The sequence below is a fragment of the Bos taurus genome, chromosome 20 (genome assembly GCF_002263795.3).
Source record: "Bos taurus isolate L1 Dominette 01449 registration number 42190680 breed Hereford chromosome 20, ARS-UCD2.0, whole genome shotgun sequence".
Classification (NCBI taxonomy): Eukaryota; Metazoa; Chordata; class Mammalia; order Artiodactyla; family Bovidae; genus Bos; species Bos taurus.
In genome coordinates this window covers 29,335,572-29,363,421 of record NC_037347.1, presented here as the reverse complement: position 1 = coordinate 29,363,421, position 27,850 = coordinate 29,335,572, and the positions used below count along the sequence as shown (strand labels likewise).

The 27,850-nt window shown below is 35.6% G+C and overlaps 1 protein-coding gene across 1 annotated transcript in view; it reads right to left on the bottom strand.

Moving 5' to 3' along the window:
• HCN1 (hyperpolarization activated cyclic nucleotide gated potassium channel 1) overlaps positions 1–27,850 on the bottom strand; it is a 450,978-nt gene that overhangs the window by 198,905 nt on the left and 224,223 nt on the right. Inside the window, exon 3 of the mRNA NM_001206580.2 lies at positions 10,124–10,285. Coding sequence (NP_001193509.1) covers positions 10,124–10,285 — 162 coding nt within the window. The remainder of the gene's footprint in view (positions 1–10,123; positions 10,286–27,850) is intronic.

The following is a 27,850-nucleotide window of genomic DNA, read 5'->3' as shown; positions in this document are numbered from 1 at the left end:
CAGGTTGTACAGCTGAGCCAGGTGTTAATTAACTCTCACTTTGTTGGAGCTATGATTCTCAGGCTCCGGGCTGGTAATACTAGAAAAGTATTTAAGTGCTGATTACACTGCAGCCATCTCTATAGTCTCAAAACATAAAGAAGACCAGCCAATGATTCTAGCACAAATTCTTAATATCTTATTTGATAAAATGCCTATGTTTTTTGGCATACTGTAAGAATATATATAACTGGAATAAACTAAAGATTCACAAGCCAAATTCAATTTTTCATAGGAACCACTCATTTCCAGAATATACTGCATCTTTAAAAATAAGAAAATACTTCTCAGAAATAATGGAGTATATAGTGGGACTAGGAAAATGTTCAAATATTCAGAAAATGTTCCCACTGTTGTTTTTTCATATCCTTCACTCATCACATGGCTTTCTTCATGTCATGCAAAACTTTGCTAAATGATGAATTCAGAATAAATGGGGAGTTAAAATGTCTTTCTTTGCCAGATTCTTTTAGCTTTATGAAAGTAGTAAAACAATAAACCTTAAAAACCAAGAGACACAAAATGCAATGAGTTTCTTAAATATTTTTCATATGTATTCCAAGGTCTTCCACTGGGGCAATCGATTTATAGTTGTTTTCTACAAACCTGAATTGACAATTAGTAATGGATGAAGCTCTTTTGGGCCCATGAAGTGAGATAAATAAGATGTTATGGTAGGTTCAGTATTAATTCAAGGGAAAAATTTGATCAGCTCCCATACTGTCATACATCAGTGCCTGTACATCAGCTCTCATTCTGTCTGCTTCTGGCTTCATATAAACCTAATAACAATTCTCTCAGTTAGACTATTCATCTGCAAAACAAGAATTAATGTGTTTTCCTTTTATTCAGAAAAATGAGATGATGTGTTATGTGTACTATTACATTTCATCTGTGAAAGTCTCCAAAGTATTCATACAAATATAATAAGTAGAGATGGAGAACAAAGTAAAATTAATCTTGGAGAAATTATGAACAGTAAGATATTTTCCAAATTTAATAGGTACCACTTGTTAGATAAGTTAATTTCATGAATGGTGCTTCACCTAGCCATTGGTCATTCAAAATTTAAAATCTAGTCTATCTAAGAAAAAAATTTTGGAACTTACAGATTGGATTTGTTATCACTGAAGCATCTTGACTTCCCTGGTGGCTCAGAAGGTAAAGAATTTGCCTGCAATGCAGGAAACCCAGGTTCAATCCCTGGATCAGGAAGATGCCCTGGAGAAGGGAATGGCTACTCACTCTAGTATTGCCTGGAGAATTCCATGGACAGAGGAGCCTGGTGGGCTACAGTCCATGGGGTTGCAAAGAGTCGGGCATGACTGAGCAACTGTCACATCTTACTATAGTCATAGCTAATACATAATTTAAGTAATATCCTTTATTATTTTCTATTAGGGGACTATAATTCACGTTAAAAATTTTCTAAAATGTACATTGCATTTGAAAACAAAACATCACATTATAAGTTATTTCCATATGTTGGTTCCAATAAAAGAATACACATCTGACAAGGAAGAAGACAGCATGTGAATTGCTTCACTTCTGTGACGAGGCTGTCTTTCCATAACATAGGGAAGAATCACCAGGCTGGCTTTCCTAATAGGCAGAATGAGGATGGCAAAGGAGAATCAGAGCACTCAGCAGTCTGCTGACCTACTTTGTTATTATAACTCATTAGAGCTACGAATGTATTTTTTTTATCAGTAAAGCTACATAGTGACTTGTCAGCAAATTAGGTACCTTTTGACAGGACTTTAAAAAACTCTGTTAAGGCAACACATCTTCTTTTAGAAAAAGAAAATCAGTAACCTAATAATATAATTTATAATTTATAGAATTCAAATCCAAAATACACTGCTAGACCTCGAGAGGATAAATATATTTTTAATTGAGATGTTTAGTTTCATTTCTTAGTTATATTATTTCAATCAATCACTGTCTAATTACTTTTATGGCCTTTGCAAAACAAAAAGTGAGTCTATTTTATCTTTATACATTTGCTAGAATATCAAGAGATAATAATATACTCATGCTAAGTTTCAATATTAACTTATATATGGGGGCTTGTATATGAATAATATGTATTCCTTTTTTCCAAATTATTCTCTAAAAATTAATAAACATTTCTTTCCACTGTAGCCCCTAAGCACATATTTGTATTGACTACTACAATTTTTGAGCTAGAAGTGATTGAAGAGCCTCAATCCCCAAACTTTGTTGAAGGTTCCTGGCTCAAAGGAAATCAATCTTGAATATTCAATGGAGGGACTGATGCTGCTGATGAAGCTGAAGCTTCAATACTTTGGCAACCTGAAATGAAGAGCCAACTCACTGCAAAAGGCCCTGATACTGTGAAACATTGAAGGTAGAAGGGGAAGGGGACAATAGAGAATGAGACGGTTGAATGTCATCATCAACTCAATGGACACGAGTTTGAGCAAACTCCAGTAGACAGTGAAGGACAGGGAAGCCTGGCGTGCTGTAGTCCATGGGGTTGCAAAGAGTTGGAACAACTGAAGAACAATGATACTGTCACTCAATGCCTAGGGACCATCCCTCCCAAAGGGCTCCACCCAATTGGAAGGGAGCTGGAAAATATGCACAGTGTGTGGCTTCTTGGTTCTTGTACTCTGTCCCTAATATATTATTTCAAATGAAAACAAAGTTTTTCAGTAATTGCGATTTTTCAATCAAATCTCATATTTTCTCCACATAAATTTTATTAATTAGACTCTTCCAGACACTTTATATCTCTTTTTTCCTTCTTATAATCTTAATATTGTTCATGCATCCTAATTTTTCTCTAAAGGTATTATTATTTATATAGATGTGAAAGGCACTAAAAGGTTATTGATTTGGATTGTATGACTTTTGAGTACATTATATTGCCCACAAATTGGTCAAGTGAGTACTTATCTTTTAAGAAATAATTTGATGTACAAATTATTATATAACACAAACTCCAAGGAATAACATTCAAAATGCGCAATAGACTCCTTTACACACACTTTGCAAATGCTGTTGTTAATTTCCTGTTTGGTTATAAACAATTAATATTTATTTAGCAATATGCACAGGATGGGTATAGGACATGTGGAGTACACAGATACTTAGAAAGCATATTGCTTGCCCTTTAGAACAGCATCTCTCAAAATGAAATAATACACAGACCCCCTCAAATAACAAAACAAAATATTATAAGGAATGATCTTTGAGTTGGTTTAAATAATTTTGATTATGATTATTACTCAAATACAAGTATAAAAACTAGATATAAGTTTCTTGTCCTTAAAGTTCTTATAAAGTTGAAACAGATGTACATTTATAAATAAAATGTTAAAAAATAAGTTAATAAGCACATTTCAATTTAAATTTATTGTGATGGATAATTTTTATTTTTCTGAAACCAAATAGTTGTATACAAGGTAAATATAGTGCTGATTATTATATATCACAGGGCTTCCCTGGTGGCTTGGTGGAAGAAAATGCATCTGTGATGCAGGAGATGTGAGTTCAATCCCTGGGTGGGGAAGTTTCCCTGGAGAAGATAATGGCAGCCCACTCCAGTATTCTTGCCAGGGAAATTCCATGGAGAGAGGAGCCTGGTGGCCTATAGTCTATTGGGTCACAAAAGAGTCAGACAGGACTTAGTAATTAAACAGCAACAATTATAGCACTAGTTTTTCTAGAGTATGTAGTTTAAAGGGCTTCCCTGATAGCTCAGTTGGTAAAGAATCCACCTGAAATGCAGGAAACCCTGGTTCTATTCCTGGGTTGGGAAGATCCGCTGGAGAGGGGATAGGCTACCCACTCCAGTATTCTTGGGCTTCCTGTGTGGTTCAGCTGGTAAAGAATCTGCCCACAATGAGGAGACCTGTGTTTGATCCCAGAGTTGGGAAAATCCCCTGGAGAAGGGAAAGGCTACACAGAGAGGACTTAGCAACTAAAAAACAATTATAGCACTAGTTTTTCTAGAGTATGTAGTTTAACACATAAATTATGTGTGTTGTGATTAGTGACTTAGTTTTCAAACCTAGTTCTCCATTTGTCTATGGTGATAAATTTGTATGTCATTTAGCCTTCACCCACTATAAATGGATCACTTATTTATTAAACCTATATGCTATAATTATTATATATAGCAACTCATGACACAATTCACTTCAACTACAAAAGTAAATCTAGAGGTTGATTTTGGACAGGCAATACTAAACTCATAATATGTTTATACTGAAACATTTCAAACTGTTGCCAACATGTGTCCATATATTTATTTACAAGATTTCTAGGAGAAAACCTGTATACTCTCTGAAATTAAATCTTCAGACTTTTAATTAGAGAAACATTGCTCTAGGAACGTATTTCTTAGTTGCAAATTCTTATTTATTCTGTAAAATCATTCCCTAAATTATGTCATGATTAATATGCAAGTTCAAATATATCATACATATTTTTATTTTTTTAGTTAGATTCTCAAATAAATATTTTATAATATTTCATATTTTAACCCCCAAACCCATTGCCCCTGATCCCTTTAAAAATCAACTGTTACAATATTAGTATAACTGATATACCTAACACATAGTCACAAAGTATCATGGGAATGACAAGATTTTCAAAATTAATTTTATCAAACATTAAGACCTGGCAAATCGAAGATCTTCATCCAGACAAAAATTAAACATTTTTGTTTGATTCAAGCAAAAATAATTTCTTGAATGAATTTCAAGAAATGAGACATTTCTTGAAAGAAACAAAAGCAAATATTACAAATGAACAGCAAGATTAATCCCTGTTCAGGTTGGTTTTTGTAAGTCAGTATCTCTTACCTCATCAGTTCAAGTAGCCCAGGATGCTTAGCAGTTGGCTTTTTTAAAAATAGCATTTAAGGAATAATTTTAGTGGAATTTATAAGAACTGGAAAGGAACTGGGTAAAAGAGACTAATGTAACACTAAATGTACTAAACAAATTACCAGTTAGGGATGTCGTATAGTTATGGCAATGCCTCTGAATTTCTCATCACAGCACATATATGGATAAGTAGCTAGAGATGTATGAATAAGGATATAAATTAAAATGCAAACATCATTTGTTGTTGTTGATTCACTAAGTCTTATCCCACTCTTTTGTGACCCCATGGACTGCAACCTCCAGGCTCTTCTGTCCATGGGAATTACCAGGCAAAAACACTGGAGTGGGTTGCCATTTCCTTCTCCAGGAGATATTCCAGACCCAGGGTTCCAACCTGCATCTCCTGTTTGGCAGGCAGATTCTTACCACTGAGTCACTTGGGAAGCCTGCAAACATTATTAAGGAGGATTTAAATATATAGAGAAAAGGGTACAGATATATTAATACATGCTTATGTTTTTAAGGAAGACTTAATACATATATATTATATATATAAATAAGAACATAGATATAAATGCAAAAGTGGTTAAAGAGGATTCAAAATAGTATTTAAAAATATAATTCATTTAAGAACATGACATGAAAAAGAAAGAAGATATAAGGAATTCACTCAACATTCTACATAATCATCATGTTAAATTGTTTAGTACCAATGTCAAATGTTAAAGCACAGCTGTTAACCCCATACCCCAAAATGACTAGTACCAGTCTTGTCCTGCATCCTCCTAATCTGGCTTCTCAGTTTTGGCCTTCCCAATTTGACTTCTGTTTTTCTACAGCTATGTCTCTTATCAGTCTTGCCACTTTTTATTGTCATGAGTTCAAATACTGATTTATAAATGACTTTTTACTTTAATTGGTGTGCTGTGACTATAGGTCTCTTTTTCTTGGAACTTCTCTTTCCTATTTTCTATAATCTATATAACATCAGGTATTAAAATGTGGTTTAAAACAGAAACTACAGAGTCAAATAGATATGCAGTCTAACCTTGATTTTATAATCTACTAAAGGTGTGAGAATGATTAATTGATTTAATCGCTAAAGATTTCAGTTTTCTGAACTGCAAAATGGAGAACAGTGTTTACCTCATTCTTACGCTGCAAGAAATAAATAAAATAGCATTTCTCAAAGTGCTAGGGCTTGTATACTATAAGCATGATAATGTAAACATAGGGTGCTTTTTTCTTATAATGGCTTTTCATTTCTTTATAACTTTCTTTGTACATAAATATACTTTGTTTTGCTGAGATGGATGAAAATTTTTTGAGAGCTTTAACATTGTTGTTGTTCAGCCTCTCAGTCATGTCCAACTCTTTTGCGACCCCACAGACTGCAGCACAACAGGCTTCCCTGTCCTTAACTATCTCCCAGAGCTTGTTTCAACTCATCTCCATTAAGTCAGTGATGCCATCAAAACATCTTGTTCTCTGTTGTCCCCTTCTCCTCCTGCCTCAATCTTTCTCAGCATCAGGGGCTTTTCTAATGAGTCAGCTCTTTGCATCAGGTGTTCAAAGAATTGGATCTTCAGCTTCAGTATTAGTCCTTCCAATGCATATTCAAGGTTGATTTCCTTTAGATTTGACTGGTTAGATCTCCTTGCAGTCCAAGGGACTCTCAAGAGTCTTCTCTAACACCACAGTTCAAAAGCATCAATTCTTCAGCACTCAGTCTTCTTTATGCTCCAGCTCTCACATGCATACACGACTACTAGAAAAACCATAGCTTTGATTATATGGACCTTTGTCAGCAAAGTAATGTCTCTGATTTTTAATATGCTGTTTAGGTTTCTCATAGGTTTTCTTCCAAGGAGCAAATGTCTTTTCATTTTATGGCTGCAGTCACCATCGGCAGTGATTCTGGAGCCCAAGAAAATAAATATATCAATGTTTCCATTGTTTTCCCATCTATTTGCCATTAAGCAATGGGACCGGATGCCATGGTCTTAGCTTTTTACATGTTGAATTTTAAGCCAGCTTTTTCACTCTCCTATTTCACCTTCATCGAGAGGCTCTTTAGTTCTCTTTCTGCCATAAGTGTGGTGTCAACTGCATATGTGAGATTATTGGTATTTCTTCCAGCAATTTTTATTCCAGCTTGTGCTTCCTCCAGCACAGCATTCGCATAATGTACTCTGCATACAAGTTAAATATACAGGGTGACAATATATAGCCTTGACGTACTCTTTTCCCAATTTGGAACCAGTCTGTTGTTCCATGTCCAGTTCTAACTGTTGCTTCTTGACCTGCATACAGATTTCTTAGGAGGCAGGTCAGGTGGTCTGGTATTTCCATCTCTGTAAGAATTTTCCACAGTTTGTTGTGATCCACAGAGTTAAAGGCTTTGGAGTAGTCAAGGATGCAGAAGTAGGTATTTTTCTGGAATTCTCTTGCTTTTCCGATGATCCAATGGATAATGGCAATTTGATCTGTGGTTCCTCTGCCTTTTCTAAATCCAGCTTGAACACCTGGAAGATCTTGGTTCACATACTGTTGAAGCCTAACTTGGAGAATTTCACACATTACTTTGCTAGCATGAGTGCAATTGTGCAGTAGTTTGAACATTCTTTGACTTTGCCCTTCTTTGGAACTGGAATGAAAACTGACCTTTCCCAGTCCTGAGGCCACTGTTGAGTTTTCCAAATTTGTTGGCATATTCATAGCATCATCTTTCATATTTCCAAGGTCAAATGACACTGTTGAGATTCCCTATTGACTAAGAATTATCTTTTATGGTTGTTATCTCTTTATATCATTTATATTCACAATATAGAAAAAATTTCTGGTCTTTAAAGTTGAACATAAGACAATTATTTTCTATGTTCTACATTAGAGTTAAACGTGGAAAATACAATAAATAAATATGAAAGAAAACAGGAGCCAATTTTGTAGCAAAACTGTAGCCAAAAAGAAAAAAAAATTAGAAGAGGCATATTGCAAATGAAGGAGAGAATTTTTAAAATTTTAATAATTTATTTATTTGGCTGCATCAGGTTGAGTTGCAACATGTGGGATCTAGTTCCATGACAAGGGATAGAACCCAGGCCTCTGACAGTAAAAGCTCAGTGTCTTAGCCAATGAGCCACCAGGGATGTCCCAGGAAAAGTATTTTGTTCAACATCATAATGTAACAAATTTGACTTTGATAGATTAAATACACACACAGACCCAAATGAGTACATCCAGTGGTATTTAAAGAAAAACAAGTAAGACATTACAATTTTTCTTCATTAAATGTGCTTACCACTACACATATTAAGTAGTATATTTCCTAACATTATAATTATACAATTATATTCCATTTATGGATACCTAAAAATAATCCCTTTACTCTTTTAATAATGACAATTTCTATTTTTGGAAGATACCTAGAGAGAATTTAAAATGAAAATTATTTGCAAACTTAAATATTAGTTGGCATCAGTGGTGAATCATATTTTGGCAGCAGTGTTATTTAGTGCCTTTTATAACCATTCGTTCAGTCAGTAGTGAGTGTATATGAGCTTCTGTTTTTCTCCTCACCCCCTGCTCTCTTTGTATTGTCTTTATGTTTTGCTTCTTCAGTGATAAGAAAAGTGACATCAATAATCAATGAGAAAACACAGATTTAAAAAGTGAGTTGATCAAACTCCTTGATTTATTTTTTAGATTCTATCAGAAGTTAACATCTAGAACATTTCTCAAATTTTTGATGATAAGTAATTAGGTTATAACAAATTATTGTGTCTGGCACTGTTCAAGGCACAGGAAATAAAGTATAGAACAAAATCCAGACAAATTCGTTGACCTAATGGCATTAGCATTTACGTTACAGTGGGGGAAACAGACAAATAATAAGTGACAGATGTATGTGTGTTTGTGCTGGCCCATGTGTGTTTGTGTGTCTGCTGTTAAATTATTTAAAGATAAAATATAAACCAATTGAGTAATATATTAGGGTGGTGAGGGAAGGAAGGCTTCTGTAAGGCAGAGACCTTTAAGCAAATATAAATAAAATGAAGGAGAGATCCAGGTGGACACTAAGTCTCAAAGAAAAGAGTGAAAAGAATAAAGAATGGAGCAAGGAAGGGAGGGAAGAAAGTAGGGAGGAAAACACATAGGAATAAGACACAAAAGATAGAAGAAAAGACATTCTTCTTAACACGTGTTATAAACCCCTCTAGCCTTCAAACACAAAGCCTGAGCTTCAGTTTTTAGGAGATAAAAATGTATATTAAGATGTCAGTGTCATTTCCACAATAATAAACTATGGTTAATAACAGAACAGTCTGGGAAAGAGGAGGGTATTTGACTTATGCCAAAGTTAAAATTTTGTGAAAGTCTCATAAAATTTGCCTCTTATAAAATGTGAAACACAAGAGAAGGCAATTCTAATGCACAGTTAACTAATACTTTATTAAATGTAATATAATATAAAAAGAAAATATAAGAACTTAAGGAGAAAACAAATCTTTGTGAATATATATCATAAAAATATTCACCATTGTTTCAGTTCTTTGTGAGTGCAGAATTATGTATTTATATCAAAATGTATGCTCTTAAAATTAAAATAAAGTTAAGTACACTTAACTTTGGAAATCAAACTTCTATTTCACAGATTTTTATTTTATATTTACATCTTTCTATGGTAAAGTTTAAAGGGATATCTTTTCATGATATTTTCACTAGATGGAAGTACTATCTGAAATAGCATTGCATGTCATACATATCTCATTTGCTTTCATACTCATGTAACATGTCTTCATGTTTAACCACACTTAAAATTACATGTCTTGAGCACAGTAAACATTAAAATCATGTTGAAAGGGAGAAGAAGTTATTCTAAGTAATAGGCATTTTTAAAAGAACATAGGACTAGGATTTAGGGGTGTGTGTGTGTGTGTTTGGATGTGTACCTTTGAAATAAAATGTCTCAGTATACACAGAGTAAGATCTAAAAATAGGTGCTATAACATATACACCACTACCCCCACCCCCACCCCATGGAACATTTCCTGGAAATAAAATTTAGCTGTAGAAACAGGAACATAACATCTGATTTTATATCCACAGAAGCAAAATTTTATCTTACCAGTTAAGGAGGATAATTAGATCGCTCTAACATAAATATTTAGAACTTTTTTGGCAAAATGTAGAAAACACAGTATAAAGTAATATGAATTACTTACAACCATCTCATTTAGAGACACCCAGCAATCTGGTGGGAAGTCCTGCAGCAGTGGTACCAGGAACTGAAGACAGCCATCCCAGTGGCACAGGAGCAGCATCATGCCAATGAGGTTAAAAATTCTCACCACAGCACTGGCAAGATCATATGTCATGTGGAAAATCTGTTGACCAAAATAAAATCAATTCTTATAATCAATTTTTTTTAAAGTTAAGAATACTACCAATTTCAGTAGACTATCTGTGCTAGATTTATATACTAACTCTATTATATAGTGCTCACAGAATTAATTTCATAAACTGTCTCCCTTTTTGACATTTAACATTGTGTGTTCTAAAGTAATCTCACATTTTGGAGCTATCTCAAAACCTAACATGGGAAGAAACACAGAAATTTGGCTATTTTGACACCAGTTAATAAAAGAGGCTAATTAAAAATAGTCAAATCCATGTAGCTCCATCCTGATTTATCTACCTGATTAAAAAAACCACCATAATGTATGCAGTATTACTTTTGATGTATACAGGACTGTGTGTAGTTGGCTGGGCCCAATTTGATTGTCTGTTGGGCTCCAAAATCACCGCAGATGGTGATTGCAGCCATGAAATTAAAAGACACTTACTCCTTGGAAGGAAGGTTATGACTAACCTAGACAGCATATTAAAAAGCAGAGATATTACTTTGACAACAAAGGTCCGTTTAGTCAAGGCTATGGTTTTTCCAGTGGTCATGTATGGATGTGAGAGTTGGACTGTGGAGAAAGCTGACTGCCAAAGAATTGATGCTTTTGAACTGTGGTGTTGGAGAAGATTCTTGAGCATCCCTTGGACTGCAAGGAGGTCCAACCAGACCATCCTAAAGGAGATCAGTCCTGGGTGTTCATTGGAAGGACTGATGCTGAAACTGAAACTCCAATACTTTGGCTACCTCATGCGAAGAGTTAACTCATTGGAAAAGACCCTAATGCTGGGAGGGATTGGGGGCAGGAGGAGAAGGGGACTACAGAGGATGAGATGGCTGGATGGCATCATCAACTCGATGGACATGAGTTTGAGTGAACTCCAGGAGTTGGTAACGGACAGAGAGGCCTGGTGTGCTACGATTCATGGGGTTGCAATGAGTCGAAATTGGCTGAGAGACTGAACTGAACTGAACTGAACTGAACTGAGCTCTTATAATTAATACACCTCAGCAGGTATAAACTTCACATGTGAACAGTTGCTGAGATAGTTATTTATTTATTTAATATTTATTTTTTATTGAGATAACACTGGTTAGTAACATATGTTTCATATATATGACATTTTATGTCTACTTCTGTATAGATTACAGCATGTCTATCCCCCAAATTTGGTTTCCATCCATCACCATAAAGTTTATCACCTTTACCCTTTTTGCCTGCTGCTGCTGCTAAGTCGCTTCAGTCGTGTCCGACTCTGTGTGACCCCATAGACAGCAGCCCACTAGGCTCCCCCGTCCCTGGGATTCTCCAGGCAAGAACACTGGAGTGGGTTGCCATTTCCTTCTCCAATGCATAAAAGTGAAAGGTGAAAGTGAAGTCACTCAGTCGTGTCCGACTCTTAGCGACCTCATGGACTGCAGCCCACTAGGCCCCTCCGTCCATGGGATTTTCCAGGCAAGAGTACTGGAGGGGTTGCCATTGCCTTCTCCACCCATTTTGCCTATCCCCTGCTATTTCCTTTCTGGTTACCCCTATTCTTCTCTGTATCTATGTGTCTGCTTTGTTTGTTCATTTGTTTTGTTATTTTTTGTTTATTTATTTATTTTTATGTTCCACATAGGAATGAAATAATATGGTATTAATCTTGCTTCATCTGACTTATTTCACTTGACATAATATCCTGAAGGTCCATCCATGTTGTTGCAAATGGTAAGAATTCAACTTTTTGATAGTTGAGCAGTATCCCACTGTATTTGTATACCACATCTATTTTATCCATTCATCCATGGATGGCCACTTAGGTTGTTTCCACATCTTGGTTATTATAAATAATATTGCTTGAATATAGGATGCATATATCTTTTAAGATTAGTGGTTTTCATATTCTTTGGATAAATACCCAGAAGTGGGATAGCTGAATCATGGTAGATTATTAATGGCCCTGTTAAAACCTTGCTCACAGAAGATTTGTAATGAGAAGACTGCTTCCTTATGGAGCACATATGTCTGCAGACAGTCACGCTAACCAGAGAAGGAAGCACCCGGTCTACTTTAAACAAAGCCAAACTTCTTATTGTTTAAGGGTCTTCCCTGGTGACTCAGGTGGTAACAAATCTGCCTGCAATGCGAGAGACCTGGGTTCGATCCTTGGTTTGGGAATACCTTGGAGAAGGGCATGGCAACCCACTCCAGTGTTCTTTCCTGGAGAATCCCCATGGACAGAGGAGTCTGGCGGGCTACAGTCCATGGGGTCACAAAGAGTCAGACACAACTGAGTGACTAAGCACAGCACAGCTTGTAGGGTAAGTCTCAGTGAAAACTTGACTCAACTTCTTGAACAAGTGGCTAACATCAATGATTAATATTTTCAGTTTTTTTCCATCTATGAGGTAGACATTCTAAAGTGATAAATTCCTATCTAAATTTATTCTTAGTGCCACTGCATGAAAGCCAGAAAACACAAAAACAACACTATAGATGCTACTCAGTGAATTGTTAAATGAATGAATGAGAATTTTGCAGAGAGTTAATAATAACAGCAAAAGTAACCTTCTGTGACTTTGAGAGTGTAAAGTTTTTGTTTTTGTCTTTTAAGATAGGAATTAAAAAAAAATAATCATTATTTGCTACCATCCAAGTAATCTGAATTTGAAACTGATTTGATTTCCAGAGTTGTGGGTAACAGAAAGACAGACCATTCTGACCCACTAGCAATATGTTTAAAGTGGTACTTATGAGTCAGCAGAATAAAAAATAATCAAAATACATTTTAAAGGTAGTGCTTTAATTTTATTTTCACCAAACTAAACTACAAAATAAGTCAGTGGAAGACTACTGTGCTTTACATTTGCCCAGATCAGAACATTATGTTGTTCATATGACTTCAAGGTGAGGAATGAGCTGGTTACAAATACTCACTGAATTCTTTTTTATAATATTATCATTCTAGAATTCTGTCCAGTTGGAGTCTAATAACTCTAGAGAGAATAGCTGGAAGAATATTTGATTAAGATAAGTTGATTCAGAATACCAAATCCTGCCCTAATATTTGCATAATTGTCCACCAGAAGTATAATTTTTTGTACTATTTTCCCCAGGAGCAATGCATAATCCACTCTGCTCTTAAAAAGGTCAAATCGTAGACTGTGCTCTATGCATATATCCATAAATTAGCAGAGTAATTCCACAGAGCTTCCACATTCATACTTGATAAGTTGAATTCAGGGTCCTCTCAATCTAATAATCAGCTATGAAATCAGTGAGTCTTAACCTATCCTTAAGTATTTGATTTACTTTACTATGGTTTACTTAACCAAAAAATCATCAAGAGTAATTCAAGACTTCTCATGGGATATATTGATCTCTTCTTTGTGGTTTCACAGATGGGAATCATTTAGAGGTTAGGTTGCTTCTGTGATCTCAGTTATCAATTGAAGGTTTCAAATATGCTTTCAGAATTCTTATTATTGTAACGTTAAGAAAATCAAATGGGCCAGAAGAGGCTCTCTTGACACAGAACATTCTTATTTTTAAGGTATTAAAATAAGGTCAGGTTCTTTGGTTTATCTTTATATATTTGTACTTGCATAACCTGTCACATCTTTTAAGATGGGAGAATCTCCATGTCATGTTGACAAAGAATATAAGAACACAAATAATTAGCTACTCAGTTCATTTCACACCTAACATATATCCAGAATTCAATATGTGGTAGTCCTAATCAATAGTAAAATAAGAATTTTAAGAGTCCTTTTGCACCTTTTGTAATTCTTAACTTGAAAGTTATCCAGGTTAGCCTACCATGCTTTAGGCAAAGTGCAGAAGGTTTCATCTGGTATATGAGAGAAGAGTAGGCTTCACAGAGGTCTTTTTGAACACTGACAATGACTATAGTCATTGGAGTAATTTTATCAGTTCCTACTCTAACCAGGATCTTATTTGAATGGCCAGCCCATAACCTTCAGAAAAGTCAACCAATTGGCCTCTCATCCTTATCAGTCTGTGTCCATAGTCAAAATGCAGTTACCTCCTCCTCATTTTCCCTTACCTATTATCAGATTCTCATGCTCTTGAGTGTTTTTTTTTTTTTGGGGGGGGTGGTGCTTTCTTCTTTCCACTGTTACTTCCAAACTCCTACACTATCCATGAATTCTCTCATACCCTCAGCCTCATTATAGAATTCTTCCTCTCCTCTACTTTTCCTGAGATGTATGACTGCACCTCATCATCTCCTTAAAGACTCAGCTTCTCTGGTAACTTTCTCAAATAGAGTTGATTCAGTTCTTTCATAAGCCTTAGATTTTGATGACGATGCCCTCTTTTTCTCAGGTCTCCTTTGCCACTTTCAGATAGTTATTTTTCTAGGCATAGCAAAAAAAAAAAAAATTCCTTCTCTTCAGTGCCCACTCTATTTGGCTATTCCACCTGTACCTTCTCATTTCTAGCATCTTAACAACCTCTCAACCTCTACTCTCCACACATCTCCATTTATTAAAGGCTGTGTTTTTCCACTGTCTTTTTTCTGCAAAATGTCAATTTCTGAATAATCAAAACAGCCACTTTCTATACCTAAGCCAGTGAAAATTACTGGGTAGGAAACTGTAGATTCTGTTTAATATTTTTTAGAGGATTGTAACCCTATCTGAAGACTTCAGCTATGGTTATGTACTTCTTTATTCTTAGTACCTATGTTTTTCCCTCTTACCACCAAAATATCTTATATTTTCCCCTCGTTTCTCAGGTTTCCAAAGACCGTGACCATGCTGCTGAATTTCAGTTTAAATGTTACCTTTCCAAAGGAGACACATTCTTATGCCTCAGGTCCCTCACCTCTGATCCCTCATGCTTTCCAACAGACATATATCAACAGCTTTTCTTACTGACTTTTTCCTAGTATCAAAAGATGTGTCTTTTGATATTACTCTGATCTTCTTTTCTTCTTCAGGAGCCTAAATAATTAGTTCAGAGCTCTTAATCTATGAGTGGACATTTTTGTTAAACACTGAAAAAAACGAATTAATGTCAAAATTAAAATTTAAAAGCAAAGACATCTGTAATAACAGCCAACTGCAAATCCTCTTGGATGTCTCAGGAATGTCAAATTACTATAACTACTAGATTATGCTTTCTTCAGAATTGCTAACTTCTACATTGATTATACTCCACATATTTAGAAATAATAAAATTTCTCATCTCCTCAAAAATGTTTTTTTTTTAATTTTATTTTATTTTTAAACTTTACATAATTGTATTAGTTTTGCCAAATATCAAAATGAATCCATCACAGGTAAAATGTTTTAAATTGAAAATGTATCTTCACTTCCCAGGTACTTTCCTACTTTTTTTTTTTTTCCTTTATAGCCTTCTTGGTTCATCTTCTCAAAAAAGTCTCTTCACTGAAACTTTGAGACAGAAAGAGATCTGACCTGCTGTACTGGGTAAACTGGTTTTCTTTCCATAGTTACACATGCAAATTACCACCTGGTGCAAAATCTGATTTCCTGAAGGACATATTTGTCATAGCTACACTGTGCTTCTTCCCTCTCTCTCCTCCCCACATATTAGGGGAACTTAGAGATATTTAAAGCTAACTCCATTTCCCTACATGTGGAATTGAAACTTTAAAAAAGTATGTGCATCTATTTGAGCATTCTTTTTGAAGTTGTACAGATATCCTATCATTGCAGCTATAGAGAAGGTTATCTCTTACCACATGACTGCACAGTGAACTAAATAGTACTTATATAGTCAGAACAACTACATACTTACAGAAGTATAGTTATGGAATAGACTGTGTTAGTCATCAGTCATTGTCACTAAAAATACACAGCTGACTCTGCACGTCTTATTTTGAGCATATCCATGTAGTTCTTTAACAAACATATATATATTAATTAATATATATATGTTTCTCCTTATATATAATGAAAAAGAAATAAATTTTAGCCATTGCTGTTGTAAAAAAATTGTCATGTTTTCTAACTATGTTTTATCTTGACTAAGATAAACTTGACTATCACTATCGAAGTCTAGCTTGACTAGATTGTAGGAATTTGTTTCATTTCTTTGATACTGTAAAATATATCAGCCATTTCCTATCGTACATATTTTTACACAGGATTTTAATTCCTTATACCCCAAAATTTAGAAAAAGTATTTCTTCATGCATAAATTGTTCTTTGTTAGCCTTGCTAGCCTGAGAAAAAGCAGACATTATGAATTATGAAGAAAACATGGGAAAAGTAATATAATAATATGAATTCTTTGAAGATTTTTGGTAGGAAACAATGATAAGAAACAGCTACAGTGTAAACTATGAAAGTACAAACCTTGAAAATGGAAGCACAATGTCTAGTGGTACAGAGTTTTGCTCAGCAAAATTTGTTTTTTCTCCCACAGAGGTTACTCCTCTAACAATGAATTTGCATAATTGGGTCAGTGTTAATGAGTACCCAACTGAGATGAAGCATTTCTTCTAAGATCAGTCATTTTCCTTGGAATTTAAACTCAATATAATCTCACAAATGGAAATAGGTCAGAAACAAAAATGCTTATGATAGGTTATATTTTGTTAATTGAATATACCCAAATCTTCACATTTTAAAACTCCTTAGGAAAAAATGGTACCTCTTTTTAACTTATATGAGGACTGCATAGTGTAACAGAACATCTAATTATTGGACAGGGCCCTAGAGAAATGAAAGAGCAAGCATAATCCCCATTTGCATAATTTACTTTAATAAGAAGTAGCTTACACATTGGGAAAATAAAATTACGAATGAATATTGAAAATGACCCTATTAAGAAGAGAGTTGAATGGATTAGTACTACAGAAAAAAATGAAATTAATTAAAATTAAGCAATTTAAGATCATTATTCCCCTTTTACAAATTTCAAATGACTGTAAACGTAGACAATATATACAAATTGTGCAACTACTAAAATACAGAAATGAAGAAAATAAAAACAAACACATATTGTATGATGGATCTTTAAACCTTATTTTAATCATGGTTGTGTGAAGACTATCTTCTGCTTAATACACCCTTATTTCATTAAGTCAGGACTTATTTTCATGAAGTTAGCACTAAGATATTGATTTAATGAAATATGTTTAATATTCTTCTGAACTTTTCCCCATAAAATTAAATATTTATAGTTATTTTTAATAAAAATCTTAATTTATTTTTATTGTCTAGTATACAGGTATAACAAAAATCAAGAAAATTATTAAGTGGCTATGTGTCTTTTTATGTGTAGAGAATGAAGGTGAAAAAAGTCAGACTAATTGGAATATTCTATCAATTCTGTATAGCTCCTGTGAATTAATTTAAATGATATTTCCCTAACATTGTGTTTTTGGGAGAGGTTTAGGGACTATTTCATTTAAAAACTAACATACTGCTAGTAACAGTCCCATATATATTTTTATAATTTCTCGTCAATCTTTTGTTTGCTCTCTCTCTTTTTTGTCTGTCTTACCAAATCCATTATATCTTACATGCTTCAATAAGTACAAATGTAGTTATCTCTGCATTTTGAGCACAGATAGAAGTATTCTAGTTTTTATTACCATGTAGCTCATTTCCTCAGCATACAAAATCCATTGCATGAATTTATGCTTTTTGAAGGGTAAAAATATGCCATACAAAGAAATAGAGAAATGTACCTAATATTAGTAAGAACAAATGCTTTATTTTGAAGGCTTCAAATCAGTAATTTGTGTGTTAAAATTCATCTAAATAATGAACACACTTAAAACAGAGAGAAGACCACTTCAGTGTACAATCTCTGGTAACTGAACAATAAAAGCAAATGAAGCAAGGGATGTTTCAACTCATTTTATATACTCTGTAAGCTGTTTTCCCATAAGTAGTTATTCTATAAATATTACATAGTCAATAAACAGCTACTGAATTGCTTAAAAATTACGAAGTAAGAATGTGACATATTTTTCCATTCTACTCATTTATCATCTAGAAAGAATTTTTGTACTAACCCCCAATTAAATAAATTCTATTAAATTGTCCACCTGACATGTATAAAATGCATAATATATTTCAGTGGTCTCTTGCTAACATATTTTAAGTATACTCCCAAATAATATTATATATTGTTATAGCTTCCATCTTCTATACATTTTGTGAGAAAGAATCTACTTCAATATTTTTGGCCTCACAATCATGAAATTTGTTATATTCACAAGTGATGATGAATGTTTGGCATCTCAAACAACTTTTTTGGCTTAAAATATTGAAAATTGTAGTGTTCAAAGTGTGATAAAAAATCTTTAAAATTTGTCATGTACATACGCATGGAATGTTAAATTGCTTGGTATATAATATATGGTTTTCAAATCTTTGAGCAATTATTTTATTAAATAACAAAGTTAATATGAAATCAAATTACACTTACTAGCCAAAAGTTTTGCCAAGTAAAGGACTTAAAGAACTTGTCTATTGGGCAAATGCATAACTTCCTAAGACTGAAGTTCTGCATTAATCAGTTTCTAAAAATTTGCCTTGACTTTTCCACTAAAAAAATGGGGTAAAAGAGTTCTGAAATACATAGTACATGCAAAATTCCACAAACTTTTACTTTACAAATTAAAAAGTACAATTTTTAAAGAAGTGAAACACACAAGAAAGTCAACATCACACACACACACACACACACACACGTCACATCAAAGAGAAGCCAGAGGTAAAATACTATTTTATATAAGTACTTTGTTGATTAAACAAATAAAATAAAGTATAATAAAACTAATGGTAACAAATATATGGTAAAATAAGACAAGGTAGAAGCCATCATATTTAGATAAATTGCATAATGTGCTTCTCAACATCTGCAGCCTCTATTCATCAATCATAGTCTAGAGAGTTCATGTGCAACCAGCACATACCCCCATTTGCCAGAAGTCAACAAGGGAAGCAAGATAAAGGGAAGCTAGCGTCTGGGAAAAAAAAAAAAAACTGTTAAGATGAAAATAATGCTTCTTCATAATTTTTTAATAGTAGCCATCCGTTACATCATGCATTGGTGTCATCTAGCTAATTAGATGAGCCAGCTAAGTTCAAATTACTAATTTATTTGAGTGGATTTGTGTCAGTGATGATCTGGAAAAGAAAGTGGTGCTGGTTCACTGTCTTGGCAAATGCCTTGGAAAGAAATCACTAAATACATGATTTGTGGCATGAAGCCAATAAAATAGAACTATGAATCTTAGTGAATAAACCACACCTTGTGCCATTTGATGAAACCTAATAAGTGAGATGGAGAAGGCAATGGCACCCCACTCTAGTACTCTTGCCTGGAAAATCCCATGGATGGAGGAGCCTGGTGGGCTGCAGTCCACGGGGTCACGAAGAGTCGAACTGAACTGAACGACTTCACTTTCACTTTTCCCTTTCATGCATTGGAGAAGGAAATGGCAACCCACTCCAGTGTTCTTGCCTGGAGAATCCCAGGGATGGGGGAGCCTAGTGGGCTGCTGTCTATGGGGTCACACAGAGTCGGACACAACTGAAGCGACTTAGCAGCAATAAGTGGTAAGGGGCTTCCCTTGTGGCTCTTCTTCCCAGTGGTAAAGAATCCTCCTGCCAATGCAGGAGGTGCAGGAGATGTGGATTTGACTCCTGGGTCAGGAATATCCTCTGGAAAAGGAAATAGCAACCCACTCCACATTTCTTGCTTGAGAAACTCCATGGAGAAGCCTGGCAGGCTAGAGTCCAGGGAGTTGCAAAATGTTGTGCACAACTGAGCAACTAAGCACACACACAATAAATAAGAAAGATATAGTATTATTGCAACTTCCTAAAAAGAAACTAAAACACTATTATTATTTCTGGGTCATGCTACGTGGCTTGTGGGATCTTAGTTCCCTGACCAGAAATAGAATTTAGTGACCCCTGCAGTGGAAGTGCTGAGTCCTAACCACTGGACCACCAGGCAATTCTCAGAAACTAAACTTTAAAAATAAACAAGAGTTGGCAAAGTTGTTAGCAACTACAAGAAACATTTGAGTAAGATTTGATCTATTGGAAAATAGCATGATTTCTTATTAACTAGTTGGACACCTTTCAGAACTAAATATGCATTATAATCAATGCACAGGATAGTACATCATGATATTTGGTAGACCACATGAAGTGCTGAAAATATTTAAGTATCAGATTTATTCTAAGAATCACATAAATTGATATATGTGGCATGCTCAGTCACTTCAGTCGTGTCTCTTTGCGATACTACAGATTGTAGCCCACCAGGTTCCTCTGTTCATGGAATATTCCAGGCAAGATTACTGGAGTGGGTTGCCATGCCCTCCTCCAGGGGCTCTTCCCAGATCAGGGATAAATCCCATGTCTCTCCTGTTTCCTGCACTGCAGGCTGATTCCTTACCACTGAGCCACTAGGAAAGCCCAATATATGTGGACATAACCTTAAAACCAATAAGCTATTTTTGTATAAATTTGATTTTTCTTATCACCCCCCAAAACCACCTATCAAATAATGGCCCTATGCAGAAAACAATGCTAAGCTCAGAATTCTCTGGTGCTCATCGATCACCTCCACCACACACTCACACACACCTGTTTTGTTCCCCCCACCCCCCAGACTCCTTCCACCTGTGTTAAGAAGGACTCATTTTTCTCTATACCTGCTGAAGTGATATCATAATTATTGTTTCCTTTAATGCATCTTCCAGTATTCATACTTAATCTCAGTTTATACCTTTATTTGGAGAAGGAAATGGCAACCCACTCCAGCATTCTTGCCTGGAAAAATTCCATGGACTGAGGAGCCTGGTGGGCAACAGTCCATGGGGTTACAAAGAGTCAGCCATGACTGAGCAACTGAGCACATACTTTTATTTGGGGGCGGGGAGTGTGGTAAGGGCAGTAAGCACATGGGTAAGTATCTTTCTCTCTTACTCTGTTGAGAATAGCTTGTCTGGGTATAGAATTCTAGATTGAAAAGCACTTCCTTCACTTTATTTGAAGACTTGACTCCATTCCTCCTAGAATAGTGAAAATGTATCTTTCTCCAATTATAGGTTTAATCTCTTGAGTGAAAAGATGATCAATTTTTTATGGAAATAAATGAAAACTTCCCCAATTAGTGTGTGTGTGGGGGGGTGCACATTGTGAGAGATGGGTTAGACCTTAAATGAAGCATCTTTCTTGTGATAGCCCTATTGCTCAATTACATTCTGCATTATGCTTTCTAACTCCAACTATAAATGTCTCAAAGCTTTCACAGTACAGACTGGCTCTCATGTCCTTTTCAGACTCTTTTGCAGCACATTCCAGAATGCAATTTTGTCTCCTTGTGCCATCTCTCATTCTGCTCCCTTTGGTTTTCAATCTTTTAAAATTTTTGACTTTTTCTCTTCTCAATAAGAGTCTTAGGCTCTTGTTCCCTTCTGTGTTATACATGCATTTCTTTTTTTCATTTTGATTCTTCAAGTGGTTTGGAGTGTAAGACAGACAGAAGGCCAAGCTATGTGTCTTATCTATCTTCTGGAGTCAGAATTCTTTATTTTATAATGTGCCTTTCTGTGAACCTCTAATATCAAATAACTTGTTTTAGACACTAAGTTGTATCTGACTCTTTTTTGACCCCTTGATCTGCAGCCAACAGGCTCCTCTATCCATGTGATTTCCCAGGCAAGAATACTGCAGTGGGTTGTCATTTCCTACTCCAGATAAAAGAACTTACACAAACCAAATCATAATTGCATAGTCTTTCTGGATTGACTGATTTGTTCTAATGATCTGTCAATCTAATCAAATGCCAAAAAAATACTGACTAGTTTATCTTTGTAGCATATTTTTCAGCCTAAGTGGCCACCTATCAATGACTATCCTTGTAAATAATTCGTATTTCACACACTTATATTTAAAAATATACTTAGAATCACTTTGTCAAGTCCCTCTTCCACTCACAAAATCATGTTAGGCTTTGTTGTAATTGATTGAATTTGTGTTTCTCATTGTTTTTTCAATATTACTTACCTCATATCTCCAACTCTAGCCTCATCGTCTTTGAAAATATAGTCTACTTGGTATCTAGACTTATCATTTTATTGTTCGAACTTGATCATAGAAGTCCCCTGCTTGAACTTTTGCAAGAAATCCAGAGAAGCTTCATGATGTTCAAACTCTAAAGGTTCCTTATGATCTGCCCTCCGTCTACCATTTCACTGTCATCTCTCATCCTTCCTCTGAAAGTATTCCATGCTTTGGGAAGACAAAAATGTTATAGAAGTACTGACACTAGTGGTAAAGAACCTACCTATCAAGGCAGTAGATGTAAAGGACACAGGTTCTATCCCTGTGTCAGGAAGATCCCCTAGAGGAGGACATGGCAACCCACTCCAGTATTCTTGCCTGGAGAATCCCCTGGACAGAAGAGCCTGGAGGGTACAGTCCATATGGTCACAAGTGGTTGGACACGACTGAAGTGACTTAGTATGCATGCACCCTTTCCACAACATGATTGCATCCCTTGACATAATATTCTTTCCTGGTATAGTTTCTTTCATTCTATCCCTTTTCTAACTGATGAATTTATTCATACTTCAAAACTTGGCTCAAATATCACTTGCTCAGGAAAGACTTGTTTAATCTCTCCAGGGAAAGAATTAAGAGTTTCCTCCCACAGGATCTAGTCCACATCTCTTCAAGTTATTTAATACTTGACTATAATTATGTGTTTATATATTTGTGTCCTCACTAGATTGTGAGCCCCTAGAGGTCAAGGACTGTATTCACAAAGCAAAAACTTAATACATGTTTACAAAGTAGAATGAAGTGCATAAGAGAAGAAAAAAGGTAGGAAAAGAAGAATGGATGGTAGGGAGGAAGGAAAAGTGGAAAGGATGGAGGGAAGGAGGGACAGAGGGAAGGAAAAAGGAAGGGGTTACCAGTTTAGAAATAAGTGGCTTGCTTTACTATATGGGAACTTTAGGATTATTATATATTTTTCCAATTTTTGTGTGTGTGTTTATGACACAATGGAATTTTTATTTGAAGAGAATCATCATCATGTACTTGTAATGAAATAAATTGATATACAAATTCACGTAATTCCAGAATATCTGTCAATCTTTGTCACATCCTGGTTACACAATCAATGTCGATAGAGACATTTTCATCACTGTAGCTTGTCCTTCACTCAAGCTTTAATTACAAAAATTTACTTCTCTAACAACATTTTTCTATCTAGTTTTTCCCCTCACTGTATTACTCTCACTGAACTTTCTTTCAATTGCTTGAGATAAGCAGTCTTGGAAAAGTTCTATTTTCTTTCATTCTCTGCCTGCTCATCATCACTTCCATCATTATCCAGTCTGACACAAAAATCTATTATTTCAACCAGTATCTCTCAAAGTAGTTAATTGTCTTCTTCTCCACTCTGTTCTCATGGTAATACACTGTTTCAAAATTAACTGTCCACAAGATCACTCTTGTGTATGAGCTTCTATATATAATAGATAGAAGTCCCCAAATGTATGGCCAGCTCATGGTTTTAACATCAACAAGGTTGTCAAAGCTGTTTAGTGGGATTGGCATGTTCTTAGGAAGGAATGATGCTAAAGCTGAAACTCCAGTACTTTGGACACCTCATGCGAAGAGTTGACTCATTGGAAAAGACTGATGCTGGGAGGGATTGGGGGCAGGACGAAAAGGGGACAACAGAGGATGAGATGGCTGGATGGCATCACTGACTCGATGGACATGAGTCTGAGTGAACTCCGGGAGTTGGTGATGGACAGGGAGGCCTGGCGTGCTGTGATTCATGGGGTCGCAAAGAGTCGGACACAACTGAGCGACTGAACTGACTGACTGACTGAGGTTGGTCATAGCTTTTCTTCCAAGGAGTAAGCATCTTTTAATTTCATAGCTGCAGTCACTGTCTGTAGTGATTTTGGAGCCCCAAAAAATAAAGTCTCTCACTGTTTCCATTGTTTCCCCATGTATCTGCCATGAACTGATGGGACCAGACGCTGTGGTCTTAGTTTTCTGAATGATTAGTTTTAAGCCAACTTTTTCACTCTCCTCTTTAATTTCATCAAGAGTCTCTTTAGTTCTTTACTTTCTGCCATAATAATGGTGTCATCTGCATATATGAGGTTATTGATATTTCTCCCGGCAATCTTGATTCCAGCTTGAGCTTCACCCAGTCCAGCATTTCTCATGATGTACTCTGCATAGAAGTTAAATAAGCAGGATGACAATATACAGCCTTGACATACTCCTTTCCCGATTTGGAACCAATCTGTTCCATGTCCAGTTCTAACTGTTGCTTCTTGACCTGCATACAGATTTCTCTGGAGGCAGGTCAGGTGGGGTATTCTTATCTGTTGAAGAATTTTCCATAGTTTGTTGTGATCCACACAGTCAAAGAATTTGGCTTAGTCCATAAAGCAGAAGTAGATGTTTTTCTGGAATGCTCTTTTTTGATGATCCAACAGATTTTTGGCAATTTGATCTCTGGTTCCTCTGCTTTTTCTAAATCCAGCTTGAACATGTGGAAGTTTACAGTTCACATACTGTTAAAGCCTGGCTTGGAGAATTTTGAGCATTACTTGGCTAGCTTGTTAGATGAGTGCAATTGTGCGGTAGTTTGAACATTATTCAGCATTGCCTTTCTTTGGATTGGAATGAAAATTGACCTTTTCCAGTCCTGTAGCCACTGCTGAGTTTTCCAAATTTGTTGGCATATTGAGTGCAGCACTTTCACAGCATCATCTTTTAGGATTTGAAATAGCTCAACTGGAATTCCCTCACCTCCACTAGCTTTGTTCATAGTGATGATTCCTAAGGCCCACTTGACTTCGAATTCCAGGATGTCTGGCTCTAGGTGAGTGATCACACCATCGTCGTTATCTGAGTCATGAAGACTTTTTTTGTATAGTTCTTCTGTGTTTCTTGCCACCTCTTCTTAATATATTCTGTTTCTGTTAGGCCCATACCATTTCTGTCCTTTATAGTGCCCATCTTTGCATGAAATGTTCCCTTGGTATCTCTAATTTTCTTAATGTGATCTCTAGTCTTTCCCATTCTATTGTTGTCCTCTATTTCTTTGCACTGGGCACTAAGGAAGGCTTTCTTATCTTTCCTTGCTATTCTTTGGAACTCTGTACTCAAATGGGTATATCTTTCCTTTTCTCCTTTGCCTTTAGCGTCTCTTCTCAGATATTTGTAAGGCCTTTAGCCTTTGCCTTTAGCGTCTCTTCTCAGATATTTGTAAGGCCTCCTCAGGCAATCGTTTTGCCTTTTTGCATTTCTTTTTCTTGGGGATGGTCTTGACTACTGCCTACTGTACAATGTCACGAACCTCTATCCGTAGTTCTTCAGGCACTCTATCGGATCTATATTCATTGAATCTATTTGTCACTTCCACTGTATAATCCTAAGGGATTTGATTTAGGTCATACCTGAATGGTCTAGTGCTTTATTTTCCTAATTTTGTAGAAACTAGTCAAATCTATGATTTTTTGTTGTTTGAGTATCAATAATGCAATAGTGATGGGTATAAAGAGGGTGTAAAATAAACTAATGATTAATTAAATTTTGATTCCACATAATAATTGTGTGAAAATAGTTTTAATTACCTTCATGGTCATTTTCATATGTTCTATAATAATAAAATTGCTATTAAGCAGAAGAACTTTGTTTCTATGTTCTGATTACATGATATGCTAGAATAATTTTTAAAATATTGCAGAATTGTCAATATTCTCTTTTTGATGGTACAGACTATTTTGAGTTTTTGAGACTGTTTTGAATCAACCAAAAATATTGTTCACTTGTGATATCGGGTCCAACAACATCAATTCCACTGTGTTTTAAGGCATTCCAGAATCATTATGAATTTGAGCTAATGGGCTAATCCTATAACAGTCAACTAGACTGAGCCAAAATTCACTCTAAAAAAATTGCAGAATTGGATGTATTCCTATTGAGTTGGCATAAGTTAAATTCAATAGAATTCAGTATTTCTGACAAATTCTAAATGGAAGAGTCCAAAAGGTTACTATCATTATTATCTGGGCTTTCACCCAGCATTCAAACTCACAAATCACTGTCATGTTTTCTGCTAAAATCAGCATCGATTCTGGACTCCATATTATTTGATTCATTTGGTATATTTATGTAGTATGAGAGTTTATAGAATATTTTTGTTTTATGCTCAGTAGTTTATTTAGAAAGAAAAACATCCATTTTCATTTAAGACAAACAAGGGTGAAAAGTTTTAATATATCTACCTCTGTTTTTTACATTTCTGTAACCCCTTTTCCTAATGTTCTTCACAAAGAATCAGAATTTCTTAATAGAGATGCAGATGTAGAGAGCAGACTTGTGGACACAGTGGGGGAAGGAGTGAAGTGAAGTCGCTCAGTCGTGTCCGACTCTTTGAGACCCCATAGACTGTAGCCTACCAGGCTCCTCCCTCTATGGGATTCTCCAGGCAAGAGTACTAGAGTGGGTTGCCATTGCCTTCTCCAGGGAATCTTCCCGCCCCAGGGGGGATCTTCCTGTCCCAGGGATAGAACCCGGGTCTCCCACATTGCAGGCAGACACTTTAACCTCTGAGCGACCAGGGGAGTGGGGCAAATTGAGGTAGAATCTCATGAAAACACATACATTAGTAAAGTAGACAGCAAGTGGTGAGCTGCTGTATGACACCGGTAGCTCAGCCTGGTGCTCTGTCAATCTAGAGGGGTAGGATGGTGCAGGGGGTAAGGGGCAGGGTCAAGAGGGAGGGGACATGTGTATACTTATGGCTGATTTCATGTTGTTTTATGGCAGAAAATGACACAACACTGTAAAGCAATTATCCTCCAATTAAAAAAATAATAATCTGAAAAAGAAAAAAAAAATCAGCATTTCTAAAGCATATAGGTATATATTCAAGGGCCCAGTTTCTATAGACAAGGAGACAAATCCTATAATTGATTTTTTAAATTTTTTTTAATTTTTTAACTTTACGATATTGTATTGGTTTTGCCATATATCAATATCTAGAAAGCATTTTTTAGCTGAGAGGAGCAACAGCTGATACAGGAGCATTTTTACCCTGAAGTAAGACAAAAGCATCGTCAAGATTCCCATGGATGCAGTCAGTACCACAAAGCTCTTCCTCGGTTACCCATCAACCAAATTTATACATAACCATGCTTTCAAAGGAAATGCTTTGTAATGAACTATGAACTCCCAAAATTTACTTTGAAGCACTAGCGCCGGATGTGATAGTATTTGGAGACGGAACCTTTGGGAGTTAATCACTATGAGGGTAGAGTCCCTATGAATACATAGGTGTTCTTATATCAAGAGACCACAGAGCTTGCTTTCTCTCTGTGACATACAAGGATACAACAAGAGGGCTAACATCTGGAAACAAGGAAGAGGACCTTCACTAGACTTCAAATCTGCCTGCATTTTGATCTTGGACTTCCTAGCCTCTAGAAGTATGAGAAATATATGTTTTGTTTATGCCACTCAGTCTATGGCATTTTGTTTTAGCAACCTAAGCTGA